The sequence below is a fragment of the Passer domesticus genome, chromosome 3 (assembly GCF_036417665.1).
Source record: "Passer domesticus isolate bPasDom1 chromosome 3, bPasDom1.hap1, whole genome shotgun sequence".
NCBI classification, from domain to species: Eukaryota; Metazoa; Chordata; class Aves; order Passeriformes; family Passeridae; genus Passer; species Passer domesticus.
The window spans coordinates 117,878,718-117,904,491 of record NC_087476.1 but is presented as its reverse complement, the minus strand read 5'-3'; the positions used below and the strand labels follow the sequence as shown (position 1 = coordinate 117,904,491).

General features: G+C 42.0%; 1 protein-coding gene across 3 annotated transcripts; it reads left to right on the top strand.

Moving 5' to 3' along the window:
* The first annotated feature begins 4,244 nt into the window (after positions 1-4,244).
* On the top strand, positions 4,245-25,063 carry BTBD3 (BTB domain containing 3). Of its 3 annotated transcripts, none has more exons than XM_064415434.1 (5): positions 4,245-4,322; positions 15,322-15,586; positions 16,146-16,236; positions 16,736-16,854; positions 20,738-25,063. In XM_064415434.1, exons 2-5 carry the CDS (start codon positions 15,444-15,446, stop codon positions 21,768-21,770), a joined length of 1,386 nt encoding a protein of 461 aa, XP_064271504.1. In that variant the 5' UTR covers positions 4,245-4,322; positions 15,322-15,443; the 3' UTR covers positions 21,771-25,063. The 3 variants fall into 3 exon arrangements, with proteins under 3 accessions (XP_064271504.1, XP_064271505.1, XP_064271503.1); XM_064415435.1 differs by lacking the exon at positions 4,245-4,322 and adding an exon at positions 4,462-4,598; XM_064415433.1 differs by lacking the exon at positions 4,245-4,322 and having other exon boundaries at positions 13,672-15,586.
* The last annotated feature ends 711 nt before the right edge of the window (positions 25,064-25,774 follow it).

Sequence of the window (25,774 nt, the reverse complement as noted above, 5' to 3'; positions counted from 1 at the left end):
TCACTGGGATATTTTGGATGTGCTGAGCTGATCCCCCTGGCTCTGCTTCATAGAAATGTCCTGTGGCCTTGGGATGTGGATCTCCCTCCAGCTGGTCCCAGTTTGGGTGCCCAGTTTCTAGCCCATATAGCTGCAAAACACCTGGGTGCTTAACTGCAAGGATCTCATCCTGCCTGCCAAAAGCTTCCAGCAGCTGCACAGGCCGGTTTTACAAGTCAGGTGCTTGTCTTTGACAGGCAACTCTTCATATCTTTATGACTAGACATTATTATATTGTTCTTTCATTTGATAACTGCTCCAGTAATGGCTTCCATTTGCAGTAAATCTTGTGTGCTGTCTTTTTCCCCACTATTAAACATAAGATGATAACCTTTGTGGGAGGCTGTGCACAGAAATTCAGTGAAGCTTTAAGAGGCTGGGGAGGAGGGGAGATGTGGAGGGGAAATGTGGTGTTAGCAAAGTGTCTGGTAGGAAGATGCTTTTGGAGGAACTAATTATACCCCGAGGCACTCGGAAGAACCTACCCAGCATGAAAGTTCAACCGGAAAATGAATATTTAAACGGCTCTTCAAGTTAGTAACTCTTTGCTCAATACTTGGAAAATAGGCCCATGACACAAGAACAGATGAGTCTGAATGTGACTCAATGCAAATACTTGGCTTTTTTCACCAACACCATGGAGCAGAACCTATCCCAGTTAAACGGCTCTGGAAACACCAGCTAAAATCCTTTGATCAGCTCTCCTCAACACGCAGCTGGCTGAGTTTTACCTTCCCTGGTAGTGCAGCCCTTGGTTTGCCATAGGCAATGCTGGATCTTGTCCAGAAACCTGGGCTGGGACGAGGCAAAACCCCAAAGCTATGAAGGAATGTTCCAAAAGCCTTCTGTGCAGCTGCTCTTGGGCTATGGCTCGCCTTCCTCAGGAACTGTTTTATACATTATATATTATATATATGTATATATTCTATATTCACAGCCACCCCAGAGGGTGAGAGCACAAGGAGAGATCAAACACAGCAGTACCATGAGCTTGGCACGTTGACTCCTCTGTTGGAAGATGGTTTTGGTGCCCCAGTGCTGCATCTCTGGCCAGGTGTGGCTCATTTGCTCTGGAGTTGAGCTGAAATTTGTCAGCAGACTGATGTGCAGTGCTTGGAAGTAAAGGCATCCCGGAGAAATGCAATGTTTAACGCAGACAGGTAACCAGACAGGGTGGTGGTGACTGCAATTCTGTGTTGATACTGGTGTTAAACCAGAGCCTGGGGCTCTTTAGGGGAAGCTAGGCAGTCATGGTCCAAACCACTGTGCACAGCCAAAAAAGACTGGGTTGGAAATGCAGGAGGAGCACTAAAAATCAAAACAAATGTTACTGAGTGGAGTCCCCAGTCTGGGCCCCCTGACAGCCTCTCAATCAGAAGTGGATGTGCAGAAGAATCATAGAACCACAGAAAGACTTGAGTTGGAAGGCACCTTAAAGATGATCTAGCTCCAGAACTTCACCTTTTAACTCCTGTGCGTGCTGGAATTAAAGCCAGAATATGTTTTCCTGCTATGGGATTTCAAATTCAGGCTGCAAAATAACCTCCTCCAACCTGGAGGAAAATGTTTCTCCCCACAACTTTCCCATCTAAATTACCCCCATTGCAAAAGGGCCTTTTACCCTCAGTCTGCAAAAAGGATGGAAAATTGCAGTGTTTTCCTACAGCCTGTTTAAGTTCACTTCAGACAACGATTATTTTGTTGGCTTCCCAAGACCCAATTAAATGATCATTTAGACACTGTAACTTAAAGTGTGTCCTTTGCTGGTAAAATCCATAACAGCTATAAAGTGAGTGAGTGTGTGTGAGTGTATGTACAGTCATTATTGTTGCTGTTTGGTTTTCTCTCTGTTTTAATAGCTAAAATATTAAAATGGGAGAAGCAAAGTGCTGATTATCCAAAGATATGCCTAATTTCACATTGTGAAGGTATCTGCTAGAATAATGTGTATATAATATAGGCAATGAGTGTTCACGGGAGACTAAAGCTGGAACACAGCAGCAATTCCAGAAATAATTGTTTCTTCAGAGGGAAAATAATAAAAAAAACCCCCAAACTTGCCCTAAAGCTTCAAGCAAAGCCTTTTGCTATGCTTTTAAAAATAAATGCTAGCAATGCATTTTAATTTCCCACGTGTCTACATACCCTGGCATTATGAGAAATCCCTTATTTGTATGATAAATCCTGAGTAATCCTGGGTGCTGGTTCTGAAAGTGCTCCATCCTTCTTGATTATTTTTTCAGCAGCTCAAAAATAAAATGTTTTGGTGTTTGGGGTTGGGTTTTTTGCTTGATTTTTTGTTGTGTTTTTTTTTTGACCTAGCCCCCCTATGAGCAGCAGGACAGGACCAGTTCCTGCAAGGAAGGATGTATGGCATTAATCTCTTCTTGTAAGATTGAGTTTATTTGGGAAAAAAACCCCAAATAAACATGATGGGGAAGGGTATTTCTTCCCTCTGTCTGCCTGTTGTTGGCCCTGGGATGAAATGTGGCTGCTGCCACCTGAGGAGTTTCTCCTGTAAGCTGTTGGGTTTGGGGGTTATTTGTTTGCTTTTTGTTTTGTCTGTTTGTTTGCAGGGGTTTGGTGGGGTGTAATTATTTTTTCCTTTTTTTTGTGGTTTTTTGTTTGTTTGTTTGGTTTTTTGTCTTTTTTTTGTTGTTGTTGTTTGTTTTGGTTTTTTTTCTAATTTTTTTTTTTCTTGGAGGTTGAACAGCAGATGAACAAACACAAAGATTTCAACTACCAGTCATTTTCCCTTATAATCTAATTTTCTAATAATTTCCTAATAATCTAATCCATTTTTCCTTTTAATTCTAACAAAGCTGCTGTCCAAATGGAAGGGTGAGCTCTCTTCTTCAGAGATATTGGTGCATGTACAAAAAAAGAGATCACTTTTTTCCTTAGAGGGCAAGTCCTCAAACAGGTTGGTTGCCATAAGCCATAAATATGCTTGAACTTTGATGTGATTCCTAATTTTAAAAAAAGATCACTTCTAATTTACTTTGTTTTAAAAAAAGATGTTGTTAGTTGTCTTCCAGCTTATCTGATCTTGCGTGTGCAGTGTGAATATGCTTCAATTCAGGCACTAACAGAATATTTATTTTAAAAAAAAGTGGATTTGACTTTTTTGAGGAGTTATAAATATTATAATATTGGCTTTTCGCAAATATTAAAATGGATGCTATAGGTATAATGTTAAAGTAACTTTGCTATAAAGATAGAGATTTTTTATTTCTGTTAACTAAACTTAGACATAGTAGTGAAATTTTACTATAAAGATACAAGATTTTTTGTTGTTGTTGTTAGCTAAACTTAGACACAGGAGTGAAATTTTGCTATAAAGATACAGTTTAAAAAAAAATTTTGTTGTTAACTAAACTTAGACATAGCAGTGAAATTGCTGATATAATATTGAAGTGCCTGCTTGGTTGGGACAACATTCATAAGACAGAGACCCTTGCTACTGCCATGCCAATTCTCAGCACCCACTGCCTGTAGAAAATATATATATATTAAAAAAAAAGCCTAAACTGGAGGTGATGACAAGAACGGACCAAAATCACAGCCAAGAAACACACATGCTCTAAAAAGGCGGACCCCAGGAGGAGCTATGCTAAAGAGTTCTTGAGGAAAAGTTTTAATATGTATAATTGTTTATGAATATGCAGCAGACTGATGCAATAGATGGTTTTTAAAGAGCGTCTCTGAAATAGCAGGTGTGCTCTTGGCGGAATGCCGAGCACCCGGCCGTGAAATCTTTGCTTTATTGTCTTTGTCTCCTATTGTCCTTGATTAAACTTCTGAATTTTCACAGGAGAGGGAACCTCGTTTTTCACAGAAGGTAGGGCTAGGTTGTCTGCCAGCTTGGTTCTTAGCTGAAATGATAAGTCTGGGCTGTATGAATATGCTAATATGCTACACCTTCGGGCACTAATGCGATTTCTAATTAGGGGAAGGAAGCAAGGGAAAAAAAAGAAAAAAAAATAAAAAAAAAAGAAAGAAAAGGAAAAAAGTGTGGCTCGTTTGCCAGCTCAATCCGCAGGTGAAACCCCCGCTCCCCGCCGGGCTCCCGTGGCGGTGCGGGGCTGTCCCGGAGCCCTCACGCAGCCCGGCCCGCCTCTCGGGGCGGATCTCCCTCACGGCGGGGCGGGCACGGGGAAGGGGCGGGGCCTGGGGGGGCGGGGCCGCGCGCGCGATCTCGGGCGGGGGCGGGGCCGCGCGCGCGCGCTCCGGCGGCGCGAGGAGGGGCCGCGCGCGCGCGCCGCCCCGGGGAGCGCCCTCAGGTCAGTGCGGGGTGTGGGGGGGACGGCGGCGGGGGGACAGCCGCGCCCCTTCCCCCGGGATGTGGCGGCGGATCCCGCTCCCCTCCCGGGCTGCGGCGGTGCCGGCGAGGGGACGGGCGCCCCGCGCCCCGCGGAGGCGCCGCCGTGAGGGGCGGGGCAGGGCGGGGCGGCCGCACCTGAGCGCCGGCAGCGGTCGGTGAGGGGAGCGGGGCCGCCCGGCTCTGCCGCACAAAGAGCCCCCACGCCGGGCACGGCCTCTGCCCGGTTGTAGTCGCGGTGCGTGCCCGCGGGCGGGTGTCGGTGTCCCCTCGGTCCCCCTTTGTGCGGCAGCGGGGTGGGTTCGCGGCGGTGCCGGAGGTGAGCGGGGCTCGGGAGGAGCCCCGGACCCGGCTGTGCCCAGGCTGGAGCCTCCACCGGGAGCCAGCCCGAAAGTTGGGCTTTGGGGCTTTTCTCCTGCTTAAAGTAAAGCTCTTTTGTAAAAGAAGTACTTTAAGCATTAATTCGGTAACCTTCTCGGAGGCACGATTAATAGTTGCACCCGGTTTGGCAGAAATTCCTCCTCCCTTCCCCACTCTGTTGGCCGGAATTCCCGATGTACCTGTCTCTGAAGGGTCGCTAGTTTCACCTGAGGGCCCACGCCTTTACAATTCCTCATTTTCCTGTTTGTTCGGAGAAAACCACCTGTGAACTTCGAGGTTTATAAGTTCAGTTCGTTGTGGTGTTTCCTGAGTGCTGCAGCGTTTTAAAACAGGAGGGAGTAGTGCGTTGTTGTGAGTTCGAGGAAAAGTTTGGATTGAAGTAAAGACACCTGAGTGTTCCTAAAGTGCGGTTACTAACATGCCTAATTCAACAGGCTGTCTCATCTGAGAAGTGCTGATGCAGATTTTTTGCCTTGTGGTTAGTCCTCACAGCACTTTGTTTTCAGCATGTGATGTATGTGTTAAATTTTAATCTGTGCTCTGGGGTTTTTTTGATTGTTTTATGTAGAGAGATGGTGCTGGGTTATAGGTGTACAGTGTCTGGGGTTTACTGGGTAATTTCACTTTGCAAATGGAATCTCTTAGGGCCTTCATTTGAACTAAGTTCTTCAGGATTGCCAAAGTTGAATGTTGACTGTCGTACTTTCTTTTTTTTTTTTTTTCCATTTTAAATCCCCCCAGTAAGTACACTGCAGCTAACTGCACAATAACTTCCCTTGTGTTTTCCTGCCAGTGATCCTCAGCTCTGCCCCAGAGGAAACACCTTCCAGAAGCAACATGGGATTCATTTAGCTTGCCCTTTAAGGCTGGGGGGAGTAAAATGCAAGTTGCAACAATAATTTTTATGTTTTGGCCACTTGCTTGTTAGAGCTTGTGAGCAAATTTTTTTTTCTAAATTTACCAAACAGTTACAATGAAAGCAGCAGTCCTAGGGCAGGCTCACTCAAAGCAGAGGTCTGATGGTGATAGGCCATGTGTTGTTGGCAGAAGAAATTTAGATCACCTGTTGTAGACACTTGTGCCAGTAGGTTTTGTAGCAGAATATTGTTTATCCCCAGTGTTAGCTTTCTCTGATAATTCAAATTTTTTCTGCCCCAATACTGTCTCTGGTAACTCCTCAGACTTGGCTAGCTGTTGTTCAGTTTTACAAACGTTCAGGTGCCTGAGCTGGTGTGGAAGCTCTGTTTTGTGAGGCACTTAAATGAGTGAAAAGCAGCAGTTTCTATCTCAAAGGGCTGATGGATGAGGCAAAAGAGGGATACAAGAGATGGGAATCTTGGAAGGAAAAGATTACAAGCTTTTTGTGGTGGAAATTGTCATTGGTTGTGTTTTCTGCCATTAACTTGAATTCCTTGGTCACAAAAGCACTTTTTATGTGCATGTCAGAAAACTGAGAGGGGAGGCTTAAGTAAGACATCACTGCATTCAAATTTGCGAACTTCCCACTTTTGGGTCCTGGCTCATCTGTGTCCTGATCCTGCTGCCCTCCCTGAGTTTGATACCTCAGCAAGCTGCTGTGAAAGCCAGGCCAGTCCAACATCCAGAAAGTGTTTTGAAGCATTTGAAAACACTGGGGAGCTGGCTGGCAGTCTGTGAGTGCTGGCTGTCCTGGCTGTGTGGGGTGAAGACTGGCAGCAAATAGATTGGGAAGGCATCTAGAGACATCACCTTGTCCAGGGCTGTTGCCTGCACCCTAAGATTACCTGATATCCTGAATAAATATTTCACTAGAGGATCATGTACCACTTCAGTACCAGGCTGAATGACTTGTTGATAACAAGTGACAGGATATTTATGTACCAGGTTACACTCCATAACCACCCTAGCTATGCTTTCTCCTCTTCACATCCAAAGCAATTTAAATGAGTAATTTTCTTTAAAAACTACATTCTCTGGAATTAGAGCTGTCCTGTCTCTGCTCGGTTGCAAGGGTTTTCTGAGAGCATGGAAAGAAAGCAGTCCTTCAGGCAGGTGGATTTTTACTTGTCTGAGAGGTGTGAGGGCTCCTCAGAGCTCTTTGCCTTTTGCCTTTATACTTCTATGAGACCAAGGTGATGCTACCCCATGCACACCCAGAAAATGCAAAGGTTTTCATACTATATAAAAGTTCATAATACATAAAACTAATGGGTATTTATTTTTATCTTGTACAGTCCCTTAACTATGCTGTTCTGTTTGATTACTTGCCCCTTCCTTAGTTTTTCTCTACTGCAGTTCTGATGTGTCACAGAGTTACTGTGAAGAACATTTAAGATATCCTAACACTGATAGACAAATACATCTTAAGGCACAAAAATATATTCTGAAACCAGAATTTGAGCAGTATGTATGTGTTTTTCTTGACAATTCCTGATGGTGCAGTAGCTGCCATTCACTTGTAAAGAGGAGGAGGAGAAACTGATGGAAATACTGAGCTATAACTGACTACTGAGGAAGGCAAGTGTGACTGAACTATGTGCAGGAAAGGAAAATAAGTCGGATTTTCTCAAGCAGTGGATAGGAGAAAAATTCAGGAACATCTTTATCTCCCTGTGGATTCCAACAGAGGCTGTGTGTGCTGGAAGAGTCTGGAATCAGTTAAGGGCAAGTAACAAGATACGCAGTGTCTGGCAAAGGGAAAGTCATTTGGGACAGTGCAGTTTAATGGATGTCATGCCTGTTCCATTCCTTGAACTATTGGAATTAGGCTCAGGTTAGCAGCAATCGGTCTCTCATATCTAAAAATTGGGGTTGGTAGACAATTGTAAAATCACTGCTAGAGTTGTTACTCATTGGTTTTAATTCTCACTTTTGAGAAGCGTGAGCCACTGTGGCTGAGAATGCATTTCTTATGAAAGGCTTGGTTTGCCAGTGTACTGACCTGTTCCTCTTTCACTGTGATGATTTTCCTCTTCTGTAATTTCAAATGCAGTGGGAAGAAGACGCTGTACCAGACTTTTCCTCTTTAACACCCTGAATGCTGCCAGCTGTGATGCTCTGCTGCTGTGAACACACAGCTTGCTCATCTGCTGTGGGCTTTTAAGCTGCATGTTCCCTAACCTTGCCTAGCTGTAAAACCACAGTGTGGTTTTCCCTTACAGACCCGTACATTACAACACCTAACTAAGCTTCCCAAATGTTCTCCTTACCCTTGTTGAAGGTGCTGTTGCCATGACAGTCGCAGGGGACTGAAGTGTGCAGGCCACAGAGCAGGTGTGCTTGTGCATCGTGGCAATATCCTCTCCCCACTTCTGTCCCACTGGGAGCTTCAGCACAACGGTGTGATGTGCTGAATGTAGGTTACCTGCACATGAAAAATGTAGTCCTTGAGTTATACACCAACATCATTAACTGTGATGCAGTTCCACTGTGGATGCTCATGGAGTAGTTACTTCTGGTGCCATTGGTTCTTACACATGAGAACCTTCCTCTCTGAGGAATGCCTGTTTGCAGTTTCATTCTTCAGACCTACTGTGTGCAGGGGAGCAAAGGCATTTGGGAACTGCTGATGTGAAGGAGCAGGAGCAGGCAGCTTACAGCCTGCCCTCCAGAGAACCCATATTAATTTAACTATTGAAAAGAATAGTTTGTGAGCCAAGTTAAAATTAGTAAAATGTTTGTCTGCAGAGGTGAGATCTGTCTGCAAGGTTGGAAGTTGTGTCTGTAGTCATCTGATCTGACCTCTCCCTTGAAGCAGGCAGCATGTGAGCACTGGTTGTAGTGGTGGTTTTCCTGAAGTGTGCTAAGATCACTAGCTTCTTTCTCACAGGGCACAGAAGGATCATTAAATGCTAATGACTTTTGATTACTGTTGACCTTAGTCAATTTAGAATTAGTGACCCAGAGATGAAAACCACTGTATCTCATTACCAATTTCCTGAGCTATCTGAGCTTTCCTTTGTCAGTCAGTTTTGGTAAGAGGCACAGTAGAATTAAAGTTGACCTTTGCCTTAGAAAAAGGGTTGAGTGCTTTCAGGTTTGCAATATCATGTTTATAAATAAATAAATGGCAGCCACTAAGGAAGAAGTTAATTTTTGACCCCACAGACTGTCAAGAGCAAAGCTGTATGTGAAATGAAATGGACAAGCTCAAGTAGTCACGATGGGGAACAAATGCATAATTTGTCTCTTTTAAATTAGTAGCAAAACACTTTATCTCCTATAACCTTGAATTGAATTATCATTTTGTGGTTGCAGGTTTTCTCTTCACAGAGTAGGTTTATAATTCTTTGTTTTACTTTGAACTGTCAAGAAACAAGTTAATGCACATAGAATGCATTGCAAATTTTGCTCTGAGATACTTTCTTCCTGCAGCTCCCAAACTATGATATTGGGGAATCTCTCTTAGCAGGATTTCAAATCATATATTTTATACTGTAATGAAGTATTTGACATTATTTTGTTCCATATGCCCAGAAGAGAATGTCTGTGGGGTAATTCAGTGTAAGGGGATCAAGTGTGTTGTTCACTGCAGGTTGTCTAAATGTAGCCCTTCCTTGCCACAGTTGTGGTTTATATGGACTGTCATTCCTGCAGCAGGCACAGTCTTCAAATCAGAATATACAGAAAATGTTGAATACAAGACAATACAAGAAAATGTTGAACTTTTTTAAATCTCTCTGTGACACATTATTTTGGTCTATCAGGGAAGAAAACCTTTAAAAGAAAAAGACCCATCATAGCAAAGTGTTTGGGGCATAAATATTAAGTTATTCAACCACTCACTGAAGTTCAATTGCAGGCTTTAAGCAGCTAAGCAAGAAAAGCAACAGGAAAAAATGAGAATAGATATTGCAGTTGAGGTAGGAACAGGCTCACGGAAATCCATACAAAGAAAGTACACATTTATTTGCAAGTAAACATAGGAGTAGATATTAATGTTGTATGTTTTGTGTGATTGCTTTGTCTCAAAATGGATATTGCTTAATGACGTATTAAAAGGATTTAATAGAAAGGCTGCTTTGGTACAGAGACTAAAACAAATACCATGTATCATGCTAGGAAATACTAGGAATAAAAAGTAGCTGTGAATATTCATTCTTCAGGTTTCTATTTTATGTAAGTTGGTCTTTACCTTTTGACTGGATGCTCAGGACTTTATGCTTTTGTTTTCTTTGAAGCGCTAAGGGCATTTAGGAAGAAAAAGTAAAAGCTTTATTAGTGGATAATGTTATGCAAAATATTCAAATCCTCATAAACACTAAGCAGTTAAGAATATTTGGTAACAACTATGTTGGTAGCGTAGCATGAGTTCTATAGAAAAATACAATTTAACTATTTTTGACTTTGTTTTGAAGCTTCTAGTCTTGGTTCAAGATGCAATTCTACTCTGCTACTATTCTACTCTTTCACAGCTCTTTGCTATTCTGGAATGTAATTGCTATTTTTTAGTGTCTATTTTGGCTTCTTTGAGAGTTTTTACAATTTTGCCCAACTTTCCTTCTGCTTTTGGTTGCTTTTTTATTTTACTTCTTTTCCATACAAGACCTGACTAAGACATCATTGCCAGCTTTTCCATGCAGCTGACAGAAGTAAATGCCATCTTGGTTTCTTCCAGTGCTGCCAATAAGAAACTGAGGAGAGAGGAGATTGGAAATTTTTTGTCCATTGCAATGCATTTTTTTACTTGAGGAAATGAAGGGTAGAGCTATCAGTGCCCTTTCCAAATTTGTTTTTACAAACAAAAGGGTTGGAATGGTGATTGGGAAGGACTCTTCCAAGTGACTAAATAATTCATAGACAGGTAAACAGAACAAGGCACCACAGATGTGTGGGTTTGGTTTATTGAGGTTTTCTGTTGGTTTCATTCATTTTTGAACATGTATATTCCATTTTTAAATGAGTGCTTGAAGTTAAATTCAGTGAAAGCTAGCAGTGGACAGACAGGTAGATTTGTTAAACAGTAACATTGTGTATTTATTTTGGTTAATCAAGATGTGTCATCTGAAATTTGTTTCCTTGTAGGGGGAAATTCAGGATTTAAACAATGTTTATACTGCATATAGGCATAGTAACTGCCAAAGAAGACACAGAAAAAGAAATGTATGCATTTCCTCATTGCTTACTAAGAATTCTTTCCTTTATTCATGATGTGGTTGTAACAAACAATTGGGAATTTTAATGAAAGCATGTTTTTTATAGAATTGTGTAGCTCAGTTACTGCATGAGGAATAGGCCTGTAAATGAGAGATGTACAAAAACTCAGCTTATTAGAAGGAGAAAAAAGAAACTCTTTGGTATCCTTGCTATTGCAGCAGGAGAAACTGATGAAGTATGAGGAAGAATACTCCTGTCAGGTCTGGAAATTAAACTGATTTCCCTACTGGAAGTTACCTTTAGAAAGGCATAATTATAGTAGTTACATGCTATTAAAAGTTGTACCAAGAGCTGGGCTGTACTGTGGCTCCTGTGCCTCACAAGGTACATTATGTTCTTAAGGGATAAATAAGCTGGGATGGCAGGTGTGTTGCACACACTTGGGTTTGAACAGCAAAATTGCTGCTTCAGTTCACAATGTTTAGTCAGAAACTGATTTCCAAGGGCTCCTAACCTGCTCCTAATATTTTGGAAGGGACATGTAACTTGATGTATAGTATCTCAGACTGAGAATATAGCCTTTTGCTTAATTTTTCTGGCATTTTGAATACCCATTAGGCCAGTGTAAAGATTTAAGCATGGAATTTCCTTTAACTAGAAATATTTCTGGTCTGACTACTTTGCTTGTAAAATAAAAATTAATGTGCCTTCAAAGAACTGTATTTCCCATTTTCTCAGTTGTATATATCAAGTTTAGTTCTGTTAATATATAATTAATGAAGAAAAATGAGACTTTCTGAAGAAGATTAGGAGCACATTGTAATAAGATTTCAGAAATGGATAGATCTGTGGGTCAGAGAAGGTGACCTTCCTTGATCCTCTTGTTGGAGACAGACTGATCTGAACTGGGGATTTTGACTGGTCTTTCAACAGGCACCAGTTCATGGGTTGTTTTTACTGACTGCCAGCGTATTGATGTCTAAATTCATTAACAGTATTTGTATAGTAAAACAACAAAACACCATTGTATGAAAGTAAATGGAAGCTGCTGCCAAAACAGACAGAATAGGGAGTGAGAATTGTCACAGCATATGCCACAGCACATGCCTCAGTCCAGACAGCCACGACACACAGAGTGTCACCATACAATATCAGAAGGCCTCAACCCATACAGAGAAGCATCATATCACATCAGAAGGCTTCAGGCATCTGCCCTTGTTCTTTAGGCCAACCTTTCATACCCCTGGTGTTCATGCATTGCACCCGTGTGCCCTCTGTTCCCTTTGGTCAGTGCCCCTGGGCACTCCCTGGCTCACTGCTGTCAGTGCTGCTCACCTCTTTGCACAGCCACAGCCCCACTCCCAATCACCGCAAACTCTGTGCCTACAGACAATAGCACTACTTCTTTGGGGGTTGTTTTTTCCTGTTTCACACCCATCTAATGGGTAGTTTATGAGACTTCGTTCCTGAGGTGAGAAAGTGCAGTGGAAGGTGGTGTGAACCTGTGAGAGGTTTGTAGTTTTTCATAGGAATTCTATTAAAATCTAAATCTTTTTAAGTTCTGTTCTGGAATCTGTGCTATTTTCTAGTTAGAGCAGTCCGGGTTATGGTGGGTGACTTAAGAGCAGGCAAAGATGGCTTTTTATTTACTGGCCTGGATTTTTTATCCCATTGTGCAGATACTTCTTGTCTGCTGGGGTCTGTCTCACTTCTGAGTTCAGGCAGAACATGCTTCAGCTGCAGCTTCTCTCTCCTTTCCTTTCCCAGAGAGCACAACCTGCTGTGCATGTGCAGTGTGCTCCAGAACTCAAAGCTTGGTGCATTCCTGTGGATTCACATTTACAATCTGTCTTTCCCCCATGGAACTGGTCAGTCTGTCCCTCATTCTCTTTGTCTCCTGTAGCCTCCCAGTGACCTTATCTGGTGTGCGTGTAAAATTTTTGGATTTGTCCTGGTCATTGGTTTGAAGAAATGTGCAGAGACCTTGATTTTTATATACTTTGGGAGTCTTTAAAATGGATTTGTGGAATGACAGTCAAATCTCCCAACCCCTGCTGTCTTTTGCCTTCTGCCAACTGCAATGCTGAGAACCAGATTTTCTGGAGTCTGTGGTTTTCTGTATCTTTAAGAGGTTTTTAAAAGGTTTCTTCTTTTTGAAATGTTTGTCCTGTGCAGTGGCAAAAGGGTTATTGTAATTGGAAGGGCTGGAAATTTACATAAGGAGAGGGAAAAAAAACTTACACAAACTCAACAAACTCAAATTCTGTGCTGGGAATACCTGCTGTGTTCCCGTTATAAACTCAGCTGTGAGCAGTTATAAGATTCCATCTGTGGGATGAGTTTCTTCTCCTTCACCCCTTCTTTTCCCTCTCTACAGTTCAATATGCTTTAGTTTTTTAGTTTCCCTTCCTAATCAGTCTATTGCAGATAAAAAAGAAAATGTGTGGAGGAGAGAGAAAAGGTTGCTAGAAATAATATCTTTGTAAATTACATAACCTCCCCTCAGTGTATTTAGGAATGTGTCTCTGCCTTTCAGGCATAACCCACCATCTTCCTTTAAAGCAGCAGTCAAGGAGATTTTGCACTAAGATGTTGGATTGTGAAATGTAGCAGCTGAGGCACGGACACGTCTCCCTCTGTTCCCCCTTCCACGGGCAGTGCCTTCAGACAGAGGGGACAGATGTGTCTGGGAATGGCATCGTCCCCAACCACTGCAGCAAAGCCTCCAGATGGCCGGGCGTGCAGTGAGTGCCTGGTGTGGAGCATCTCCCGAGGAGACCTGGCAATCTTTGTAACACCAGCACATTCTCAGGTTAAACACATTCTGGGTGTGTGTTGCACGGCCACAGCTGTCATTCAAGCAGTTGGGATGGAGACTGAATAAACAGCCTGAGTAATATTTCTGTTTGAGTCAGTGGCAGATTTGTCAAGGGCTTCAACGAGGTTTCTTCACCAACCTTTTATCACTTTAATTTCCCTGCTGTACTCTTGTCCAGCTAAACTAATTAAGGCAAAATGTGGCTAAATTAGCTTGAAAGCAGAGGGGTTTTTCTTTAAAACTGAAAGTAATTATGAAATCATATTTTAACTATCTGCTCCCTGGTATTTTAAGGTGCGATATATTGACACCTCATACCAAGTATTTTTTATTTCCCTGCTTTTGTTTTTAAGTGGCTATGCATACTTGGTGGTTTTTCTATACACTTGACCTGCTATCAAAGAAATCTGACCAAAATTTAAGTTCTGGATAAACTAATGACTAAAAATTAGACTTATTTCCTATTTAAATGGTTTGGTTGGCATAGCTTATATCTTGTTTATTTCAGAAAGTATTTGTGAATAAAATCAGACTTTTTGCATCTCAAGGAGCGATTTTTGCCTGAGACTCTCTAAATCATTCAGACCCTTTCATTTAATGCTTTGAAATATTGATTAAATATATTCACTCTGGTTTGCTTTAATCTGATTACACATCTAGAAGTTTTCTTCTGATGTGGTGCAGCCATGTCTGGTGTAAGCTGGCTTAATTAGCACTGCTCAGTGATTTGGGACCCCTGTCAAAGGCTGTTATGTTATCTGGAAACAGAAGGAGTTAAAGCTGAAGCTGTGACCTCATCCCTGTTCGTGTTACACTGGAGTAGAAGCTGCGCTGAAAGGGATTGTTTGGCTGCATGGCTGTCTGTGCTGATGCTTGATTGCTTTAATTCGGTTCCGATATCTGTCGCACACTCGCTGAACAGCTCTTCCAGGAGGGATTTGTGGGAATGCTACAGGCGAAGCAAGCTGTGCTAATATCGCCTGCCCGTGGAAACAGCTCCCACGGCAATAGACTCAGATAGATCTATCTACCTGATTTCAACTTCTTATTGCTTCGCCTGTGAAAATTGAAGCGGCAGCGAGGAGAGCTCACGCACAAACACTCGCGCACTCCCGGGCAGCCGCGTGTGCCATTGATCCCATCCCATCCCATCCCCGCCGCCGGCTGCGTGGGAGCTGCGGGAGCGCCGCTGTGGCTTTAACGTGGGAGCGGCGCAGGCTACAATAGGTGTCACTGTGTGCCTGCAGCCATTGGCTCCGCGCTGCCGGCTCCGGCCGCACGGCTGCCGGTCCCGCTCCGCTCCCAGCCCTTCCCGCACAACTTGGGCTCGCCGGCAGCCTGGCACCGCCGCCGTGCGCTCCTCCTGCCCTCTGCCCCGGCTGTAGCGCTGCCAGGCGGCTCCCGATCGGGAAAGCTGGAAGGAAAGAAGGCTGGCAGGAATGATGGGGATGTATTTAACGGTTCAAGTACTGGATCAAACTTAGTTTCTTACTCTGGGTGCTGGAAAGGTCACCTTGCTGGAAGAGAAGCAGGCTCTCAGCTCTGCTGCTTTCGGTGTTACAGCTTGCACATACGTTCCTAAATGTTCCTAGCTAGTTAGGCTGTCGGTCTTCACACACGGGTATACTGATGGTAGATGAGAAAGGAAAGAACATGAAATGTCTCACCTTCTTCTTGATGCTTCCAGAGACGGTCAAGAACAGGTCTAAGAAGAGCTCTAAGAAAGGAAATAGCAGCAGCAGTAGCAACAGCAAATTGCCTCCAGTTTGCTATGAAATCATTACCTTGAAGACCAAAAAGAAGAAGAAGATGGCTGCTGATATTTTTCCCCGAAAGAAACCAGCTAATACTAATACAACTGCTGTCCAGCAGTACCATCAGCAAAATCTCAATAACAACAACACTATTCCTGCACCTAATTGGCAAGGACTTTATCCAACCATCAGAGAGAGGTAAGTTCAGGGCAGTTTTTTTGGTGTTTGAATGGAGAGGTGAAAAGTAGCAAAATGTCCAGAATGCATTTATTTGCTGAAGAAAACACAGTTATATTTTATTTGTTTGGGCTTTTTTTTCTCCCTGTATGTGTGTGGGAAATAAGAATTTTTGTAATGGAAAAATATTTTAGTATCTTTTTTCCAGTCAGGGCATCTGTTTGAGTTAATGAAAATGTTGCTGAAAGCTGCAGCACACCCGTAAAGATTTCCTTTTAGACCTCAGTGGGGATTTTCAGTGATAAATGCTCTGGACTTTGATTTCCACTTCATGGAAAGTTCTCAGAAGTTTGGGGGTTTGTTTTATTGCACCCACACACACCAGAAACACTTTCACCTCCTTAATGTTTTCTCTGGTATATTTGTGCAATGATGTGTAAAGTAGCTGGAAGCAAAGTGTGACCTGCTTCTGTTTGCTAACAAGCAGCTTGAAGTTGTTAAAAAATCAAATTTCTTGCATCTGGGACATGCAGATAGAGTTCCTGGGTGCCACAAATTAACATGCTACCTCTGTTTGTAGAAATGCAGTGATGTTCAACAATGACTTGATGGCAGATGTTCATTTTGTGGTCGGGCCACCAGGTGGGACCCAGCGGCTGCCAGGACACAAAGTAAGCAACAGCTGCATGATCTGCTGGGGTGGGGAGAGCCAGAGAGAGCTCCCACAGTTACAGCAGGACACAGTGTGGGAGGCTCAGCTCTTCTGGGACAGGCAGCAGTCTGTGTTTGGAAAGGCCACATGCAGTGGGATAATCTCTCCCTGGCTTTTCTTTGTGGTTTTGGTTAAACAGCACATTTGTTGGGCTAAGGCAGTAAAGTTAGGAATACTGCTTTGTGCTGTTGATTAATACTGCTCTTGAGATTGCCTATAAATAGTTAACTGCTGTGGTGGAGGTGAGCGTTTTCTAGTAGCTAATGCATCTATGCCCAGGAGAGTAAAATACAAGGAAAATGTGTAACTTGTTCTTAACTTGGACTTAATTTCTTACTGAAGTGTGTCTGTAGAGCCTGTCAGTGCAGCCCAGTTTGCTCAGAGTGGCTCTCCCACATTGTTTGTGTTGGCAGTGTTTTCAGTTCAAAGCATGAAATAAGATTTCCCTTTCTCAACAGTATGTCCTGGCTGTTGGGAGCTCTGTATTCCATGCAATGTTTTACGGAGAGCTTGCTGAGGACAAAGATGAAATCCGTATACCAGATGTTGAGCCTGCTGCTTTTCTTGCAATGCTGAAGTAAGCATCATTCATCTGCTGGATATGTGTTCCTGTCTGATGTATACAAATACTGCCAATGTCATAGCTGAAGTTTCATATAAACAGAAAGAAAGAAATATTCCTCTTTTTGTGTTTTAAACTTTCACTTGTGCTCTCCCTCCCGTACTTCCAGGCACACACACATTAAACTAATGTAGGCAGTTGTAAATAATGACTTTGACAGGGGATCTTTGGGTACATTGTGTGCTGTAATGCCTATCGATCTGATTTGTCACTGTACGTTACACAAAGGAATGGAGTTACTAAAAAGATTTGTCAGCTGTAACAAAAAACCCCAAACCAACTGTTCTACTTTGCAAGCATAGAGAAAAGTTAAAAATGCATGCACAAAGCCCCCTCAGACCCAGTAAATTGCTGGATTTGTAGATTGACATTGTTCCAGCTCTTTTTTAAAACTGCAGTACGCAGGTCTTGTCTTAGAAAAATGACCCTAAGTTATTCAGTATAGCCTCTGAAAAATAAATTTCTTCTTATGTATCATATTGATGTGTTTGGAAAGTGATAAAAAGGCTGTTTACATGAATAGAGGGTCTTATCTGACAAGGAAAACGAGTCAGTTTACATGATCATTATTTTTCTTCTTGCAAACTGCATAAGAAATGCTTTCTTTTCCTAAATGGGCATAATGAAACAGCTTCCCTGCTGAATTGTCCTTGAATGTATCTATAAATTCTGATTGTTAAGGAGAAATGCCCTATCACAGAAATGTTATGGCTTTGAGTTTTTTATTTTTTTCCTTTAGCTTAAATAAATACTGTTGCTTTGCTATACAAAAAATACATCACTATCTGATAGTGATCCCTTTAATATGCTGCAGGTTTTCTTGCACGTAATGATATAATCACTAGGTAGCAATTTATTGTATTTCATAGATTGTTTTGATTAACTTGTGATTACAGAAGAGTTTCTTTTTAATTTTTAACATTTCACTGGCATCATAGATGAACATTCAAAGTTGCATATAGAGTTTTTATAGGTTATCACCAACATCAGGAATGCTCTGTGCAAATATTGGTAACTGCCAGGAGAGCTCCACAGATGTTCTGTAGACCTGGAATATAAAGTTAAGATGTGACATTATGTAGGGAGGTGTGTTATGGATCTTTGCTTTCAGCCTTTTTGATTTTGTGGCAGAGCTCAGACTTATACTTCACTTTCATGCTGAATTTTACCAATCACAAATACAAGATACTTGGGTTCTTCTAGCCCCCCTTTCTTTTTGAACAGCAAATCTATTTCACCGTGGCTAAACACGATGTGCTGTATAAGAACTGAATGCTTTCTGAATTTATCATTAAGAAATATGTGCAGAAAGAAAGCCTAGAAAAGAGTGTAGCAGTACTGACATCTAGGTCTTGGCATATTATTTAGCCCATGGCAATTTAGGAAACTATCTGTGAGAGCATGGCCAGAACCATGGGATTCTTCAACTTCCCAGCTTTTATTGAAAAAACCCTAAAGACCAGAAAAAGTCTGTGTGGCTGTTGAGGTAACCTTGCCAGTGCTGTCTTACCTGATGCAGCATGTCTGAGGCTGCAGAGTGCCCCAGTGTGTGTGACACTGGGATGGTGCAGGGAAGGCACGGGGATGCTGCTCAGCAGTGCAGCATCCCCTAATCACAGCATCCACTGCGTGTGGAGCTTAGGGGGAGCCACTGTCCCCTTCACTCCTCTCACTCTGGGAAACCATCCCTGTGAGTGTTTCCTGCAACTGCTGTGAGCCATGGATGGCAAGGCTATCTTGCTACAGAAGGAAAGATTTTAGCTATTCCAAATGAGCCTCTCATTCACAGGCTTCTTTCTGCATCATAAACTTTGTCAGGAAATATATTTAGCTTGGATTTTTTGGTTTTGACATCTTGCTCAAGAAGTTTGGGGATTTTTCCCCCTGGGACAAAGAATTTGATGGCATAAATATTTTTGTGTTTTATTACACAGTGGGAATTCTGACAACAAACAAGGTATTGCCAGGTGTAATATAGGAAATACCACAACGGGTAGACATTAGTTATTCTCCCAGCAAAACTGCTTTGACTGTTCTCTACAGTTTTAAAAGCAGGGTTAAACTCATAATCTAGCTGCCAAAGTGAATCAGTGCATTCATGTATTATATCTTATCTTAGTCTTGACTGTTCAAGTTAGAACAGTGATCTCATCCCAGGCTGAATGTGTTACTAAACCATCAAACCCTGTGGTCTGGCAGAATCCTGTGTTTGAGAACAGGGTGAAACTGGAGTATCAGTAATTGCAAACCAGAGCCGAGGTGCATTGGCAGAGTAAGAGGTGTGGAGTATTGCTGACAGTCAATCCATGCTGTGTCTGCTGTACATCAGTGATATCAGTTCTTTATTTTCAGGAATATTAAAATAGCAACTTTTGAACTATATCAATTTAAAACAGATGTCATAATTCTCTGTTGTACTAGCAGGCAAAGAGAAGTAATAGAAGGGAGGAAAGAGTAGGAGAGCAATGAGGAGAATCATAAAAATGAATTAATTGAAAATTGAATTTTTTTGGGCGCTAAAGGAGCTAAGCCTGTGACCATTGATATACAAATGGGTTCTTTGGTTTCACAAATAAGCTGAAACCAAGTAATAAACACTAAAAATAAGCTTGGCTCTATGTAAGTTTTCTTTTTTCTCTGTAACCTCTTAGATTTTATACTGCTGGAGCAGTATCTCCTCTGTGCTTGTTTTCCAAGTGCGGCATGGAGGATACTATCTTACAGCTGCAAAAATACAAATAGTTATTTACAACTATAATCAGATCAGTGTAGGTACTAAGTCCTCTTTATAGGCACATCTGTTCTGCAGAAAACTCATTGTGTAGGGAAACCTGCTAACTAGAAAATTTTAATTAGTACAGGGTTGCATACAACTTTAGCTTTTCTGGAGGAAGACACTTTTATCAGCCATAACCATCAAGACTTGCTTATCCCTGTGGAAAGTGAAATTGCATTTGGCATGGTTTTAGCACATTGCATTCACCAGCTGCAAATGGAGCCCTGAAGCATGAGATATTGAAAAGAACAAACTGTACAATGCTTCATTTCTCTGAGCAATGAATCCCAGCAGTTTAGTCACATAAATAGAATTTCACCTTCATCTCTTCCACCACACTGCCATAGCAATAAAGCTTTTTTCATCCTTATGCAGTGAGACTGAGTGAAAATGCTCTGCTAGTTGAGTTAGGATGTTGTGAGCATTAAAAACCTGAAAATCTTCCATTTCCAATATGTTTCATAACCCTTTGAAAAAACCAACCAAAAACATGAGCCCAAACAAAAAAGCCACCTCTGAAAAGAACCCAATTCAGTAGTTACAGAAATGGATAGGACCTGATATACTTGAATAGCATTTCTCTTCTTAGATTACCTAATTACTGTCTACAGACTTGTTAGTGGTCCTGCATTTGTTCATACACCTCATTGAACCACGGTTCACTGTCAGGGGACATGCAGTGCAGGGACTCTTGATACATGTTCCAGACTCCTGTGGTTGCTGTGCTCCAGCCCTGCAGGAGCTCCTGCCTGGGAACCAGGACCTGTGTGGAAGGAGCACAGAGCTACAGGGACCACAGTTTTTAAACAATTGTCTCATAGCATGCACTCCAAATGGAAAGTTGGATTCACCTTAGATTTAAACCCATTCTCTTCCATGATTTTAACTTAAGTGCTTAATTTTTTTGTACTTTCTTTCTGGGCTTAATCAATACTCCCCAAAGCACTGCTTGATTCTAATGTGGAGCCATTCAAATATTCTCTGTTCATGATTTTGTATGAGTTTGTTGACAAAAGAGTGTTGCATTAAGCAGCAGCATTACACCTGTGTGCTTTATTTCAGGTACATCTATTGTGATGAGATCGATTTGGCCGCAGACACTGTCCTGGCCACTCTTTATGCTGCCAAGAAGTACATTGTCCCTCACCTGGCCCGTGCCTGCGTTAACTTTCTCGAGACAAGTCTGAGTGCAAAGAATGCCTGTGTGCTGCTCTCCCAGAGCTGCTTATTCGAGGAACCTGACCTGACCCAGCGCTGCTGGGAAGTGATTGATGCCCAAGCTGAGCTCGCTTTGAAGTCTGAGGGCTTCTGCGACATTGATTTTCAGACACTTGAAAGCATTCTCCGAAGGGAGACTCTGAATGCCAAAGAAATTGTTGTTTTCGAGGCAGCTCTGAACTGGGCTGAAGTGGAGTGCCAGCGCCAAGAGCTGACGGCCACCATAGAGAACAAGCGCAAGGTGCTGGGCAAGGCTCTCTACCTGATCCGCATCCCCACCATGGCCCTCGACGACTTCGCCAACGGCGCTGCTCAGTCCGGCATCCTGACTCTCAACGAAACCAACGACATCTTCCTCTGGTACACGGCTGCCAAGAAGCCGGAGCTGCAGTTTGTCAGCAAGCCCCGCAAAGGCCTGGTCCCTCAGCGCTGCCACCGCTTCCAGTCCTGCGCTTACCGCAGCAACCAGTGGCGCTACCGGGGCCGCTGTGACAGCATCCAGTTTGCTGTTGATAAGAGAGTGTTCATTGCTGGCTTTGGGCTCTACGGCTCCAGCTGCGGGTCGGCAGAGTACAGTGCTAAGATTGAACTGAAGCGACAAGGGGTTATCCTGGGCCAGAACTTGAGTAAATACTTCTCGGATGGTTCTAGTAACACTTTTCCCGTGTGGTTTGAGTATCCGGTGCAGATTGAGCCTGACACCTTTTACACAGCAAGCGTGATTCTGGATGGTAACGAACTCAGCTATTTTGGACAAGAAGGAATGACAGAAGTTCAGTGTGGGAAGGTGACTGTTCAGTTCCAGTGCTCCTCGGACAGTACAAATGGCACAGGGGTACAGGGAGGACAAATTCCTGAACTCATATTTTACGCTTGAATGGGAGTGTATGGATACAAAGCATTTTGCTATGAAGAACCTGTCTGGTTCAGGCCTACTGATTCTTAGCTTTTTATCTGCAGATATGTGATCAGTACAGGGAATATGTAACTAAATGCTGTGGGCAAGTTCCTGGCTTGCTGTACTTGTAGCATCATTGGTGATTAAGTGTAATATTTAAACTGGAAGCTCTTAGAAACAAGCAAGTTTTAAAGGCTTTGTAAGGGGGGTGCCTGTTTGCTGGTGATGCTGACCCTTTCTTTGATGCACCAGTGAGGACATCCCCCTCTTGTATCTCACTAAACACTGTCTTCATTGACCCATTTTTCTTTCTCCATTTTCTGCTTTCTGCTTGTATTGGGGAGGTAGGGATAGAAAACGAAGAGTCTTGTTTTACAGCTCTCTCTGCTGTCTGCTCTGCAGACTTTAGAGATTCCAGTATACCAAGCTGTTTTTGACCACGGGGGCTGGAAAAAGTCCTTCAGTTAAAAGCAGAAAAAGCACAAGTTCAAACCTTCATCCTGTGAGATTCTCCTGTAGCCAACTCTTTGGGATGGCTCCAGGGGAAGATGGGAAGAAGGATGCATCTTTCAGGAAGCTCCATACCAGCCATATCCCCAGGGCATGGACATGTTTTACAGTGAGGAAGGGATGTGAGCTTGTCAAGTTACCCTTGGAGTTCATTTTCTAGGAATCCCACCTTGCAGGCAAGGAAGTACTTGCATGTGTTCAAATTGTGTATGCAGCTCTTGAAACTCTACTCCCATCAACTCCATGCTACACTGGAGTTGATCTGCTCTTTAAATGGCATTTCTTTGAACCCTTGCTAAATAAACGGGAATTTATATAATTCATCTGGTGCAGGATAATTTTTTGTTTGTTTGGGGTGGGTTTTTTCTTCTTCCTAAATATGGTAGAGGCAGATTTTAGGGGAACGAAAGAATGTATCAATCTTGACTTGGATTTTTTTTTTCTGTAATACAAGATTTTTTTTTTCTTTTTATTACCAGTTGAAATTCAGACAATGACAGAAGATTCCCAACTGTGGTCATGTTACACTTACTGTATACCATCCAATAGCAGTGAGGGGGAGGAAGTCTCCCCTAATGGGTTACTGTTGGAGCTCTTGCAATTGCTTATGGCTACACATCAGTCAGAGGATTATGGGGTCTGGAACCTTTTCCTTGCCTGAGCTTTTCCCCCCAGGAAGTTACATGTCCGTATAATTTTTGATGATGTAATAGGAAGTTTTACATGTCTGTCTCATTTTTGGAAAAATATGAGGGATACTCCTTGTATCAGGGGAGGAAACCAGTATAGATAAGAACTACAGGTACTATCGAAACATGAGAAAATCCTTCAGTATCCTGATTCACCTCTGAAATGGATTCTGTTTGTAGCGTACCTTTTAACAAAATGAGAAGACCAAATGATTCTTTAGACCTGCTGAAGATTAATGTTACAGTATATCAACACATTAATGTAGCTTAACCCTAAATTCACTTGTCAGTTCTGTAATAAAAATGTTTTTCTCATATTATTTTACCAGTTTAGTACTGTTACTCTAAGTGTTGCTTGATGGTTGGAATCCTGGCCCCCGGCCATCAGAAAGTGCCAAAATACATCTTTGCAGTGTCCAAAATACCATCTGAAGTAAGGAAAAGTGGAATGTAGTCAAAGCCCAGATCTTCCCTCTAGGTAATAAAAGGAGAGCCAGGTAAAAAAGTACTCCACAGGATTTATGCCTTTCATCCATCTTAGCGTTTACTGTTTTGTATACATACATACATGTGTGTATAAGCAGCACTCTTTCTGAAATGTAAATACCCTCAAAATACATAGAAAAATTTTTTTTTTTTTTTTTTTTTGTGGTTTTTTTTTTTTTTTTTTTTTTTTTGGTAACAGATGTACATAATCCAGACTGTTTGTGAAATCTAAACAGAATGCTCCATGGAAAACTCCCAGGGAGAGATTTATAAAAACCTCCCGTTACTTATATTTAGATCTACAACTGAAAATAGACAAGAGTATAAATGGTGTGGAGTGGAGAAAGAGTTGCTGAAGAGATCGTAGAAAGGAATCTGAGATTGTGATGAGGTAACGGTCATCTACTTTTAGACACCATCTGAGCAGCAGTTCCATTTATTTAGCTACATTTCAAAGCAGAGAAAGATGCTAATCAGCTGATTAAATTTTTGTACAGCAAGTGGCTGATGCAGATGTAATTACTCCGAGTGATGAGCAGATTGACAGGTTCTGGTAGCGAGCTGCATTCTGATTTATTTGGTAAAAAAACCCATGTGCCACAGCTGGTGGGACAAGTCACAGAGTACTGCATTGGTTTAACAAGTCTTGGGTTCTCACTTTGAATTTATTATTTGTTTTGACTTACCTGCAAATAAAGGTGACATATCTGCTACATTCGCTGTCTGGAAGAGAAGTTCAGAGGTCAGAACACTCTGCAGCTGCAATGTGTAGAAAATGAGCTGTTATTTAATTATTGTTCTTATTGGATTCTTTCATGAAGTCTTTTTGACGAAGTAGGATGAAAGCAACCTTTAGCTTAATTCCTCTGAGTCCATTCCAGGTTTTGAGAGCTGGTGCAGGGAAGGGTTTCAAGTGTGGGTGATCAAACAAAGGCACCCAAAACTCCTTTTGAAGCTCACAGCATAACTTGCTTCTGAGCACTTTGTGACACTAACAAGTACTGGGATGTAAGAAGGTGGCCAGTGCCACTCACCTTGGGACATCAGGGCACTTCAGTAGGTGTCTGAATGTGGATTTGGTTGGTTTAGCAGAAGCACCCAAGCTTGAGTGCATTGATTGACATCTTGCAAGCATCAGCCATATCAGCCTGGCATGTAAACATAATGTCGATAGAGATCACCTCACAGATTTTGTCTAAACTGTTCCCTGCTACTTGTATCTTTGATTTGCTGGTGAGAGGAATCTGTGATAAGAGAGTATAGTGTAATATACTTTCTGCATATCTAAAATAGTATTTAAGTAAAGACTTTAATTTCTACACACTTATTGCACTGAACTGTTTTGGGTTTTGTTTTTTTGTTGTGATAAACTCGGCTCACTTCAGGTCCCAGCACCCATTTGTGCTGAAGCAGTGTTTGACTTAGCAGGCTTACAGCATTATTTATAAAGGACAGATATATATAAATATATAAAGTACCTCATGTTGAATGTTATTGTACTGTATCTTTAATGTCACAGTGCAGATCTTGTTGGACTCATGAATGTGTATAATCACGTTAAACATAAGAATAAAAATGATTCTTAAATGGTTGTTTCCTGCAGTATCTTTGAAGCATGAGCTGTGCAAGTCCTTACTTAGTTATCTCTTTTAACAGTTCCTATTGTTGTTCAGTTGTGCAGGGATATTTGTTGAGCTTATGCATTCAGAGATCTTTTGATCCCCAAAGAAGCAGAAGTCTAAGGAAAATCAAAGAAGAACAATGAAAATGTTAATCAGTTGCATTGTAAAAAGGTTGACGATTAAGCTAATGAGCTAGAGTGAATGAATTCATTTATGTACTTTATGAAAGACCTTGTCTACTAGCATTAATATTTTCATGTTCTATTAATATTATTAAGCATGTGGAGATGAAGGGGGAGGGTCTTTTGTTTATTCTAAAAGACAGTTGGCACAGGAAAGGCCATGCTTTTCAGTCTCTGATGTATCAGAAAGGACATGGTTAGTGCCAAGAGGCTGTTCTCTGCTGAAAAGTTAATTATATAATACTATTCAGAATTCTGAGTATTAACAATTCTCTTCCAGGAGATTTGAGACTTCACTGACTTTAAAGGTCACTTCTTTTAAAGGCTCACACTTCCATGATGTCTATCTCCAAGACCTTCCATATATTACTGGACAATGATAAAAAATACCATCTGATAAAGAGATATGGAAATTTGAGGAAGCCTACCCCAGAAAAAAAATCAATACCTTCAGAGTTCATCCAAAATTCTGACTGAAGCATGTTTACAGGCAT

Excerpts from the sequence above, each read along its gene's own strand:
- BTBD3 (XM_064415433.1), top strand. The coding sequence starts at position 15,264 with ATGGTAGATGAGAAAGGAAAGAACATGAAATGTCTCACCTTCTTCTTG. Across the intron at positions 15,587-16,145 it reads TATCCAACCATCAGAGAGAG|AAATGCAGTGATGTTCAACA; the intron begins GTAAGTTCAGGG and ends CTCTGTTTGTAG. Across the intron at positions 16,237-16,735 it reads AGCGGCTGCCAGGACACAAA|TATGTCCTGGCTGTTGGGAG; the intron begins GTAAGCAACAGC and ends CTTTCTCAACAG.